This window comes from Thunnus maccoyii, chromosome 14 (genome assembly GCF_910596095.1).
Source record: "Thunnus maccoyii chromosome 14, fThuMac1.1, whole genome shotgun sequence".
NCBI classification, from domain to species: Eukaryota; Metazoa; Chordata; class Actinopteri; order Scombriformes; family Scombridae; genus Thunnus; species Thunnus maccoyii.
The window spans coordinates 23,851,175-23,864,114 of NC_056546.1; the positions used below are offsets into that span (position 1 = coordinate 23,851,175).

Genomic DNA, 12,940 nt, shown 5'->3' on the forward strand with positions numbered 1-12,940 from the left:
GACTGGCGGCTCACAACTGGAGCAAGAGGGGGAAAATCCCCAAGGTTAGCTTCCATCGAGTTAGAGAGACAACCTTGCTCTCTTGATGAGTTTTCCAATGCAGATGGCCAGCACACGTTTGATGAAAACATCCATGGCATCAATAATAAATCAAAAGCTGCCAGGGGAATGAATGCTGCGAGGTGATTGGCCAATGCTGTGACGTCTGGGAGCAAAGAAAATGTGTGGATTCCAACAGAAAGGTAAACGGAAACACATGTATCCCTGTCTGACACTTCCAACGGTCCAACATCAGTGTCTGTAACTCATTGGTTCTGTCTCAGCAGGAACAGCCTTTAAATGGTGTACCATCTAGCCCCCCGTACACATACATAAACACACACCTGACATTTTACTGGCCACATGTGTGAAGTAGTTAGTATCCTACCTTTAGAGGAGGAGGAGCTGCCATGGCGCTTGTTTAGGGCCCGTAGACCTTGTAAGGGAATGTCGCCGCCCTCTAGGACACTCTTGTAAACATGGCGGTCACAGTCTGGAGCCGCAGGCTCGCTTGTGGATGATCCTCCGTCCTTCTCCACCTCGCTGTGTCCAGACTTGCTCGAGGAGCTAGACAGTGGTGGGAAGAACGCAGACAGCTAATTAAACACAGTCTAATTCATTCGAGGGAATTGTGTAACATATTTTTTATGATAGACAGAGGCATACAAATTGGTTAATGAGCTGTCATATGGTTCTTATTTAGTATATCTTGAGGTAATTCCTGCCTTTGCAGACTTGTGGGAGACAAAATAATCAGACAGAAAAACCAAACTTGAGAAAGTGCAGAATTTGGAGGCTGATGTTGAGGGAAGGCATTCGCTACCACACATATCTTGGCATTCCAGAGAGGCCAACAGGACAGATTTCTATAAATATTCTCTGAACATTCCCACATGGTGCATCAGCCCCTGCATTGCACCTGTAAAACTCTCAGGTTTACTCTCTTTCACATGCCGCTCATGTGTTACGCTGTTCCTCTATTTGTACAGACAAACATGGTCGTTAAACTGACAGAGACTCCAGTGTCATCTAGGGGAAACAAACAAGAAGAAAAAGAAAAGAAAAGCCATACAAACACATCTCTCCAGCATTAGGAGAAAGTCTAATGTATTTTCCAAAATGTGTTTTACATTTGCTGTGTTGCCAAACCACTTTTACAAGCTTGCACATATGTATGGATACATTACTCTCCTTGTTCACTACCTCAACAAGAAGCTCTTTCATAGCTCTTAGAAAAAAAACATGTGAACTGCTGACTGCAGAGAGCCATTAAAACCATGTTGGTTCTAGGTTACTTTCCAAGATTCACATAAATGCTATAGAGGAAATAAATGCTCTGCATGCAGGAAATCTACAGTGCAGGAGCAATGCAAGATTTAACACAATCTTACTCAACAGAGTAAGTTGCTTGAGTGAGAGCCAGTGACTCCACCTGGTGCAGGTTAACTGTAATGTTATCTGTTTATCAGTAATGAGGAGGAGTTACTTTAGATGCAAGTGTGAATATTGAATGCACTGATTGCCACTACTGACTTATGATGACAGCTTTTATTGTGAGGCTATACAAACGATTTATGATTATTGATAACAGTTTTTCAGCCAACTGCTAACAATACCCACTTGCTATTTTAGCTTTGTAGCATATTTCTAGAAGAATAACTATCATGCATACACAATGGGTGTCTAATGGCAGCCCCAAAAACACATAAAATTACTTGGAGGTTCATTCATTCATCTGATCAACCTTAACAGGCACATATGGTTTTGCATTTTACGATCAAATATTATCTTTACAGCAAAGTTCTTGAAAATGTCTCCAATTTCAAACAGTCTCCAAAGCTCCCTGCCCTAAACATATGTTCCTTTGAAGGAAGTCTGTTTGTGACTTGAGGTTTCCTTTGAAAAGTTTGTGAGGCTGCGCTTCCACCAAGCTTCTCTCAGCCCTACATCAAGTGTCTCTTCCCTTTAAAATCAACAACAAATCAATGGACAAAAAAGTTGGATTAGAGACCCCTTTTCAAATAGTTGGCCATGATGACATAATGATTGTAGCAGATGGAAAGTTCTGAGGAGAAATGGAGGGAGAAGTTTATTTTCCCTGGACCGTAGCACGAGACAGTCACCGTGGCTCAGTCTTAAATTCCTTACATTTTATTACACAAACAAAAATAGAAGGTGTCAATCTAATCAGACAACAACAAAAGAGATCAGGGGCTTGCTGAGCTTTGTTTAAATGTCGGCTAGCATCCTCTTTCATAATCCGGTTGCTGTTCATAGTGCTGTACACACACCCATTCAGAAGGAGATAACGGTTTTTAAGTTATGCAGCAGCTGGGCAGCTATCGTCAGAGTTCCCTCTATCCCAGTGACAACCAGGTTGCTGTCTTTAAATAAATCACCACATAGCAGCCATGTCTCCACACTACAACCCCCCACCCCCCTGAAAAAACACCATGAAACACAGACAGAGGACACACTGTTCTGGTAGCTTTTTGCCTTATTAACAGGATCTCCTCAGGAAGCAGGAGTCCCCCCGCTGTAGGCGGGCAAGCTCTGCAGGGTGGAGAAATCTCACACTGACATTTATCCCCATAACATGCCCTAAATAATCACCAACATGATGGAAGGAGGAAGCAAGATTTAAAGCACAAGTATTCATAAAAGAAGGAGAAGCATGGACTTACTACTGCTGCAGGTCGGAGGCTGTTTCCAGGGGGCTGAAAGAGGGGGCACTCTGCAACAAACCAAACAAAGAAGTCATTGATAGATCCACAGGAAGGTCTCCTCCAGCTAGAACAGAAACAGGAGCATTAGCTGTGGCAAGATTCTCTCTGCTTTTCCTCTCTGTCGTTCACTCGCTGCTCTGGGTTTCTGTCTCCAGCACCCGGGGTTCTTAGCGTCTATGAACTGGGCTTGGCATGGAGGAGTAAGCGTGTGTTTTGGCCTGCATGCAAGTTGGAGAAAACAAGCGGCAGTGAGGAGAGTGGAGGGGAGGGGAGGGGGGCAGTGGGCGGGTGGGTGTGCATCGGTCAGGGGGCGCCCATGTGGGGAGGGGGCTGTCACAGGCTCAGCCAATGGGCTGCTGTCTCCCAGTGAAGCCGTCTCTTTTGTCTGGTATTGAGTCACTCTCATTACCACTGGACCAGACCGGGGGACAATTAACCAGCTGGTGGTGCAGGCAGGCCGAATTACACACACACACACACACACACACACACACACACGCACGCACGCACGTACGCACGTACGCACACACACATTTGACACTATCTCACACACTTACAGAGTCAAAAGGAGACACGAATGCTTGCTGACAAAGTAAAGAACACAGTAAAACATAGTCATATTGTGGAAAAGATAAAAATAACAATGTTAGAGAAAAAAAGAGCAAAAACATAAAGACAGGAAGAAATAAATAGTGAGCACAGAGTGAATGAAGAAATGTTATGAGACTATACCAGTATATGTAGTTGTTATTTTGGAACAGATATTATCTCCATAACACAGGGGTGGCCATTCAGTGTGATAGCACCAGCCCATGAGCATTTTGAATGGTTTAGAGGCAACTAATTTTAGCCCACTGTTTCTGTTGCTTTCCTCTTTTCGGACGTCACAGCAGGTAAAAATAACAGACGTGACACGGGCACTATGAATAAGAGCACAAGTGTTGTTTGCAAATACGATTGCACAATCCCCATCCCAGCCAGCCTGGCCCTGCCGTTAATACCACATCCACTTCCCCGCGGTGCGGCCAAGCCTCCGATTCCCACACCGATGACCAGACAAGGAGCATTCTCAACAGCTCATTTGCCACAACATGCCTTTCCACTTAGTTGCCAGGGCAGGATGATCATTAATAACCCTTCAGAATAAATGCCGATCTTTAAAAGAACAGAACATCAGTCTGGCAGGTCTATATTCTGATCTATTTATAAAGCCAAATGTTCCATGTTGACTCGGAGAACATGCCAGTGTCATTGAATAATCTGCGGCTCTTCCTTGCGCCGCCACGTCTTCTATCCCCCTTGAATCTCATCTCCAACAGGGGGAGAAGATAGTGTCCTCTGACACCCCTGGGTAATTGGGCTTACACACACAGCATCAATGGAAAGTAAACAGGAAACAAGCATGGACGGCTTATCTGGAGTAAAGGAATGGAATCTTAATCTGGTTATTTACAAGATGCCTGATTAGTGTCAGTTTATGTGAACTTTTCTTGATATGAAAGGGTAAAACTATTTCAAACTAATCCCGTAGTGATATCACTGAAAAACTTCACATTATGCTGAGATAGTTGCACAACTTATCATCCAGTAGAGAGCGAGAAAGAGAGACGCTGACACTGGTTTGACTTATCAGATAAAGACACACGCGAGGGATGAAAGTGCTGGCTTAAAGCAGTAACAGCGTGAAATGTCTAAAGCTGTATATGGACATGAATGAAGGCCTTGGTGAGTCAGTGGAACACCGATGACAACGTTTATGCAGAATTTCATGTGCGTGTTTCCTAACAGGTGTCCCCGGGCTACTCAGAGGCCGGGCTCCTGTATGCCGCTTTCATATTCAAAATAGCGATCATGAGTAGGTCATGGTAACATGAATCTCATTCTTTCCAGCACCTTATTTGTGTTGACATGTTCTCATGAAAACAAACAGCTCCCCCAGTGTGAAGGGCCTGTTATAGCCACGCGCCCCTCATCTCATCTACGCTAAATGCTTAAAGGTAAAGGTTAAGTGTATAACAGAGGTTAAATATGAAAGCACAATGAGCTGGCGGGCTTACGGAGTTGCCTCCTTTAGAATATGTCAGGTGGTTGGGGTGGGGGGGTGGAGAGGCTCCGTGTAACTCGGCGCTGAGACAGTGTGGCAGCAGCCCCCTCGTCAGCATATGCTCGACAGATGGAGTCACTCTGGCGGTTGTAGGGGGCCAAAATGCTCTTCCTGACCATAGTTATGTGTGGAATCCCAGCTCCAGATAGCCATGTATATCGATGAGCCTCTGTTTGACCGTAACTGTCACTGTATGTGTTTCCTGACTCCTCCTGGGACTAGGGCTTGTTAATATTAATCACGAGGACCATTACTGTGATTATATACAGGTGTCACTCTTATTCAGCTGCTATTAGGTGACTAGAAGTGCTATTGTACTAGTACTATTTACTATTTGTAAATGAGTGATGATGATTTGACAGGAAAGGATATAGAAGAAGAAAAAACATTGCAGTCTTATAGGATTATTCAATGTATTACTTCCAGTAAGCCTGACAACTGACTAATTAGCAGTGTGAAATCATAAGAAGACAGTTATCAGATGAACTTTCAGTACTGTCAAGAAGCTTCCTTTTATTATACTACTACTTCATTAGGAGAAATGGTTCTCCACAGCACTTTGATGGTTATTAATAAGAACAAGAACTCCGTGGAGCAGAGCCAGAGGGGCCAGCTCTTCATTTAACCCCCGAGCAGTCGTTTTTTGCAGACTTCCAACCATATCTTCCCTTCAGTAATACCGAGTGTGAACTGATATGTCAATCAAACTCCAATGAGCCAGTGTGTCTGGCCGAGCCTTAAGGTCAAATGCTGCACATACCAGGTGCAGCTTTAGAAGTGACTTTGACATTAAACAGGAGCCAGTCATCAAACCGAGCTCATCTGGCAACCATCCAGGCAGAAAGTCGGTCGCCTCCACCGCTAAACCTCCTCCACATATACACTAACCTGAATCGGCTATCAGTGGGAACAGGAGACTCTACCCCTGCGTCTGGCTGATGCTCGGACATGACCTCATGTCGTAGTCAGCGGTGCCACCTCATATTATCCAGGGTGTGGTGGCGTGGCCCTCACTGACAGAGAGCGAGGAGCAGTAACATCTGTGCCATGCTTGTCTGGTGCCAACAAAGGCCCGAGGCATGGATCTGTCATGACACTGTATACCTAACTTCAACTGCTTCAACATGCCTGCACCCCTTTGGATATTTTGGTAAATATACCAGATAGCAGACAGGCGGCAATTATTATTTCAAGGGCCTGGGATTATCCTGGAGTCTAATGCTTGCGTGGACTGCAGCCTCTCCAAGTGAAGAGTGACTTCTGGATGAATCAGCCAGTTCAGGCCTCCGGCTTATGACATGCATTCTAGTTGGCGGGGTGCACCTCAAAATGAACACAACAAAGTATCCCTCTTAGCTGTTGAGTTAACGACATGGAAGAACCGGGATGTTGCCACGTTTGGCAAGAGATTGCAATGTGTTACGTGATGAACTCATAACAGCCCTGTGATAATTTAATTGGTCCTTTATTATGAGCACTTGTGTTACTACCAGAGTATAATAAAATCTCCAAATCAATAATCAGTGTATTAAATAATAATTATCTAAATTACATAAGGGTAACCATAGTGGTAAGTGATAAGTTTTCTGTTGCCAGCACCTGAGCTGACTTTGCTAACTCAGCTACACAGATACATACAAACTGCTGGGAGACACTTTTGAAGAGGGCAAAAATAGATCTCAGTCGACTATTTTCGACTCTATTGGGAACAAATTTGTTTTTAAATTGTATGAAGTGATGATGCGGAATGGCAGCAGCTATATCAAGTAGGTTGAAAAAAGTTTGCTGCAAAAAGAATTGCTAATACACAATCTGAAAAAAAAGAAGAAAAATCAAGAAAAACAGAGATAATAATGAAAAATAAGGATGTATAAAAACTGATCAGTAGTCTGTCTCATTAAGCCGAGTTGAAACAAAGTTTCCTCTAATGCATAAGTCCTTTTTATGTGGAAGATCAATTAAAAAGGAAATTGTTCAAGATGATATTGCAAAGTGACAGTGGGAGTAGAATTGGAGTAGTCCTTATAGACAGACACTGTTTGTTTAGTCATTATTTAAACATAGATGTTATCACATGCAATAAAATACAATATACTGTCACTTTGAAGACAGCAACCACTTACCGCTTTGTCAAACTCCATCTCTGAAAAGAATTTATACCAAGGCTCATTCTCTAAATCTACATCCTCCGGACTTACATCCTGAGTCTAGGGGCATGGCAACAAGAAGAGGAGGAGAAAGACAAAGAGAAGACAGTTCAGACAGCACAGCATATACACACCAAGGTAATGACCCTATCAGACATTGTTGATTTAGCAAATGTTTCTATCCCTATAACTAATGATTTTATTACGATTGGTAAGTTTAGGGATAGGTTCATTATTTCAAGCCTATCTTATGACATTTTGGGAAATACAGTTGTTTGCTTTCTTGCCAAGAGTTAGATGAGAAGATTGATACCACTCTCATGTTTGTATGGAGTCAACAGCCAAACAGCTTAGCTTAGCACAAAGACTGGATACAGGGGGAAATAGCAAGCCTGTCCAAAGGAAACAAAATTTGGCCAGCAACATTCACTTCCGGGAGTCTTGTTGTCATTGTGAGATTGCCAAGGTACTAGCGGAGACTCAAGGAAGTCACCGCACCAGGTCAAGAAATAGTTCAGCATATAAGCCCTTGCAAAACCACAACTTGTCATTTTTACACTTCAGTTTTTGAATAGATGAAACTAACTAGTTATGATGTGTTAATTAGTTGGCTATAGAGTAACTGGTAGGCGGATTTTGTTAGCATTTCACAGAGCCGGGCTGGCTGTTTCCCTCTGTTTCCAGTCTTTGCAGTCTTTTAGCTACATATTGACCGTACAGACATGAGATTGGTATCAATCTTCTCATCTAACTCTCTGCAAGAAAGTGAATAAGCATATTTCCCAAAATGTTGAACTATTACTCACACACCCATATGTACAATAAACGAGTTATTGGTTGCTGTTATTGTTTGTCTGGTCCATACTGTTACACCCCTCCTCAAGAGAATACTAAAAAGACTGTAACTTTGTAAGATACTCACTTGATTTAAGTAACTTAGCACCAGCTAAACTTTTTAAATGCATTTTTCCATCTCTTACATATATTTTCTTGTCCAGAATGGACAGAAGAAACAATTATAGGGACCGATAACTTCTTTAATGTACACATGGGCATGTGAGTACTGTATGTGTTGTGAGCCTTCCTTCAAGCAAGTCAATTACCCAGAAAATGTTGCTATTTAATGTGATCCATATATTGATAGTTTTCATTTTATTCTATCCAATCAACAGACAAACAGACCAACAGAACATGCAAACACTTTTTTTAGGATGTAATATAATCATCTGTAAGATATATTTTTTGAAGGCCTCAAGATAAAGTACCACCATAACTTTTAGCCTCACAGAGTATGAAGAATGAACTTGATGATGACCAGCTACAGCACCAAGGACACTGACCTCTGCTCACTGAGCTTGTAATTGAAAAACAAGACAGTCCATTATTTAACAGTGGGCCCGGGATGAACTGGAGCAGACTGATGAGTGCATTTGTTGCCACTGGGTATGGGCCAAATCCTGGCTAACAACCTGGCTACTAGCTTGACGTAGCTGAACATCAGACAAACAATAATTACATAATCAACACACTACTTAATCACAATAATGAACATCTCAGTGTCCTCTTTTATGTAAGAGGGAAATATAAAGACCTCAAAATGCAAATTTAAAATAAAAAAATTTAAATGCAAATTCATGTGTTTTTCTTTTAAATATTACACTTTGGATCTAGGCAACAGCTGACAATCATCACCTATATGTAATAAAGCTCATCCTAAAAAGACAGCCCTCAAGGACACTGAATAATGCCGCACCACTGGATTCAGTACAATCTGTATAAGCTAGAGATGAAAGTAGGGAAGAGAGCATTACACTTCCTCTCAAGAAAACACACAAGATCCATGTTTTGTGTCTGTGCTGGGATCTTCTCACACCCAGCTGATTCAGCCCAATAACCTTAAATTGAAGACAGGAAGACAATGGCTATCCTTGTAAGTGATACTCCCCCTCTGCCAAGCAGGATCATCTGTCACCGCAACAGGACACCCTTTAGGAATGTGGTGCACATGGCGATTCAGGCTACACATACGTTGCCTTCGGAGCTGTTACTGAAGCTGCCACCCGGGAGCTTAGATACAGAGGTGGTTGGGGGTGGAGGGGTGGATGATGTGGTGGGTGGAGTGGGAGACAGCTCATACGACATGCACACAGAGAGGGAGACAGAGAGAGAGAGAGAGAGAGACAAGGCAAACAGGCAGGCGGCTAGCATACCGTTCTCTCCAGCTTCAGCACCGATGATTTCCCCGGCACGTACTCAAAGATGCTCTTGGGCTCGGCGCGGTACTTCCTGGTGTCTACCTTCTTATCCGGGGGCTCCCACTCGTTCCTGTGGAGAGGCGGGAGTAAGGGAGGGGTGGGGTGTGGGATGGATGAGAGCCAATCCTTATCAAGTAGTCTCCATGGCAACCAGCTTAGGCTAAAAAATTTTTTTTTCCCCATCTAAACATGACGTCCGCCTCATTATCCCTGCTCTCTCCCTCCCTCTTCCCTCTTTTCCTCTAATGATGATATGACAGAAAATCCAATTCATGGTCGAGCCAAATCGGTAATTCGATCAGATAAACAAGATTGGACCCAGTGACAGAAAACAGAACGCAGCATTTCCTGGGAGAATAACAGACAGCCAATGCCAGAATTACTCTTCAAACAAGAAACACCCAATCTAAAATCTTTTTTTATCCAGCACCTTTTCTTTAATGAAATTCCTTTTGAGCATCAAGAAAATCAAGCAGCATTTTTCAGAAGTGAACGAAGACGTGTTTAGGAAGTCACCCCCTCCATGCATAACTGCTGGGGAAGGAGGAAGGTCAGTCCTCGACATGTCATCAGCAGCTCTGTGAGGCAACAGTTTATCCTCCATCACCTGTCCTCCTTCATCACTCTATCACTCATTTCTCTGGGAGCAGATCAGCCTGTGTCAGTGCTGACGTGTGTATGTGTGTATGGAGGGGTGAGGACTAGTCACACTTCACGTAAAAACTGGAGGACACGGTAGTGGAAGCCACTGGGGACAAAATAATTTCATATTCACAAAGTCAGAAAGCAGGAGTATCTTTTCTGCTCTGTTGTGTGAACTGTCAAGTGACACTGTACTGCATGTAAATAAAGACCAATACAAACTGTTCTTTACAAGACACTTTTTCTGGGAGTGTGACATTAAAGTGGTACTGAGAGAACACTATTACATTACAACCAACTGGCTGTTAAAGAAATGGACAGAAATAGGGTTTCTATAGTCAGTTATATTGATGCTCGGTTACATAATTTTTCCATCTTTGAAGTATTCTGAGCTGTAAACAGTTCATTTCTTTACTAACAAACAAGAAAAGTACTGTGTTTTTGTGTTAAATATCAAAGTGAATGTCATTTAGTGTGTTACTGACCTTTTGGCAGAGGGTTTGAGGGAAGAGGACCGTGTTGGCACCGGCATCGTCTGGCCTCTTGAATCAACCTCGGCGTCACTTTTTGAGCGCGGTACTCCTTTGACTGAAAACAGGCACATAAATAACGATACCAACAGGATGATGCACAACTAACTGCATTAATATTCTCAAATGATATATATTATATTTCCGTTTCCCAAACTCACCATCTTCCAAGTAGCCAAAGGGGTTGGGACCGTCATCTTAAAGAAGAACAGAACACAATCAAAAGCATTTATTATCATTTTTATCTATCTATGATCTGTTTTTTTTAAAAACTAATGCATACAGCACAATACTAAATAATTCAGAAGGCACTAAAAACACTCTTTTTCGGTGTTTCTCCTCCACTGCCTGACACGTTCCATTAGGCCAAGCATTACAGGCTTACCAAACACAATCAAAGTGTGTCAAATCAAAAGCACTTTACAGGAAGCATTACTGAGCTAAAAAGGGATCCAAGAATCGATGAGCATCAAGGCTCATTGATTCTTGGCTTACAGCAGCTATGCATTAGCCACATTCAGTTGGACTTTTGTATAAACTATATTTTTTATGTTAGGTAAAATCAGTCACAATTGCACATGGACATAATCGTGTTGAGCTGGGACTGAGAAACAAGTCAAACAAAAGCTACAGTATGGCAGCTTTTTCTCTTAGGTGGCACTAATCTTACAATAGGACCAAAAATCATGACCCTAACCCAGACTTCTACCAACTACAACTAAAATCCAAAAGAAGCTTATTAGAAGCAGCACACAGCCCTGAAGGTTGTGCACAGCCTGAGAGGCTCAACTCAGGGCAGGAGCGTCGATAACCTCAGCGCAAAGGTCTGCAGCAGCACCTAGTGGCTACAACACTACACTACATCCCAGTAACAGAGGGTTAAAGAGATCATGCTCTATTGTCAGGTGACAACTCTGTTACAATTAACATATATTAATAATCTAATATTGAAGATTCTAATATTAGATGGTTTCAGCAAAAGGAGAAAAGCCATGAATAAGTTGTTACATTTTAAGTAAAAGTAAAAGGACACTACAAGGCTTCGTGCATCATCCTTGCCAACATTTCATCAACAACGTAAAACAGTGCATTAAGGAGAACTCTGTGTTTTGTATCTGTCAACCTGTTTAGAGTTAACCATGTTTAAAATTTTTAAATTTGCTCTTTTTTTTTTTTTTTACCACATTAACTAGGAAGTACAGTATATTTTCATGCAATTGAAAAACTAGCATTTGGTGTTACTCAACTATAGCTTAAAATATGAGCCTTCTTTCACCCATGTTAAAAAAACTGAACTGATGTAAAGAAAGCACAGGAAAGCATTATTTCATATTTATTTGTTGCTCAGCAGGGTATATGTGTTGATTTTTGGTGGTGGGTACACCAGTTCATTAACCTCAAACAGTCTGCTGATCTTTAAAATTTCCTCAGAACAGCAAATCATCAGGAAATCATTACATCAGGAAATCTGCACGAAACTTGCAGTGTATTTAATACTTATGGAAACAGCTGCACTATGATATGGAATGGACATCAGAAAAAGATTTAAACGTTTAAATCCTTTCAAATACTTAGCACTTGCCACATGGTCAGGTAGAACAGAGTAAACACAGCTTAAGTATTTGAAAGGGCCCATGATGGCCGCAGATTAGTAAAGCCAACGAGAGCGGAGTTACTGCCTCCGGATACCTTTTGATTTCATCTGAATGTCATAGTTGTCAGGGAAAATGTAGGTGGGGCGGTAAGGGTTTTCCTCAATAGGTTCTGAGCACAGTGATGGAGAGACAGAGCACAACGTGACACAACATACTAACACATATAGAAACACAGACAGAGTGTGGACACCAACAGAGAAACTCGACTCATACACATAAAGATCAGAAATGATGATGAACTCTCTCTTACCAGGTATTCTGTGTATTTGTTTGAACATTGTCTTGTACCAGTCTTTGGACTTTTCAGTGTTCTGAAATTAAGATGTAAATAAATCAGAAATTATAATAGAAATATTTAAACTTTGTGATTATCAAGCAGAAGCAGTGATAATACAGTATGAATTTGTTTGATATAAATACTATACTACAAATACATCTTTCTCTCTACCCTCATTTACTGCAACATCAATGACTCATGTATCATATGAACCAAAAACCCATTAAATATATGCATCTGTGAGTAGATAAGGTCTTCATTCAACAGAAGGTTTTGTTGCTCACCCGTACAGGCGCAGTGGGCTTGTTGAGAGGACTGAGGACAGGGGAGTGCAGCGATAGTCGCAGCCTCTTCCCATCCATGTCCGGGACTGGACTAACTGAGTTTCTCCCCGGAACAGGGCTTTTATCCCTTTCTGGGGTTGGGTCTGCAACACAAGACACACAAAATCATCAAAAAACCTGTAAGCCCGACAAAACCTCTAGTGAAATGTCAGGGAACACTTAGAACAGTTTTAGTTACACAGATAATGAGGGCTGCATACAATAAATGGCAGGCAATAAAG

At 42.0% G+C, this 12,940-nt stretch overlaps 1 protein-coding gene across 1 annotated transcript in view; it reads right to left on the minus strand.

Moving 5' to 3' along the window:
• LOC121911622 (sorbin and SH3 domain-containing protein 1) overlaps positions 1-12,940 on the minus strand; it is a 40,851-nt gene that overhangs the window by 13,131 nt on the left and 14,780 nt on the right. The window contains exons 8-16 of the mRNA XM_042433276.1: positions 12,660-12,802; positions 12,349-12,409; positions 12,133-12,207; positions 10,605-10,640; positions 10,399-10,501; positions 9,227-9,341; positions 6,993-7,076; positions 2,724-2,773; positions 428-606 (exon numbers count right to left, since the gene is read on the minus strand). Coding sequence (XP_042289210.1) covers positions 428-606; positions 2,724-2,773; positions 6,993-7,076; positions 9,227-9,341; positions 10,399-10,501; positions 10,605-10,640; positions 12,133-12,207; positions 12,349-12,409; positions 12,660-12,802 — 846 coding nt within the window. The remainder of the gene's footprint in view (positions 1-427; positions 607-2,723; positions 2,774-6,992; positions 7,077-9,226; positions 9,342-10,398; positions 10,502-10,604; positions 10,641-12,132; positions 12,208-12,348; positions 12,410-12,659; positions 12,803-12,940) is intronic.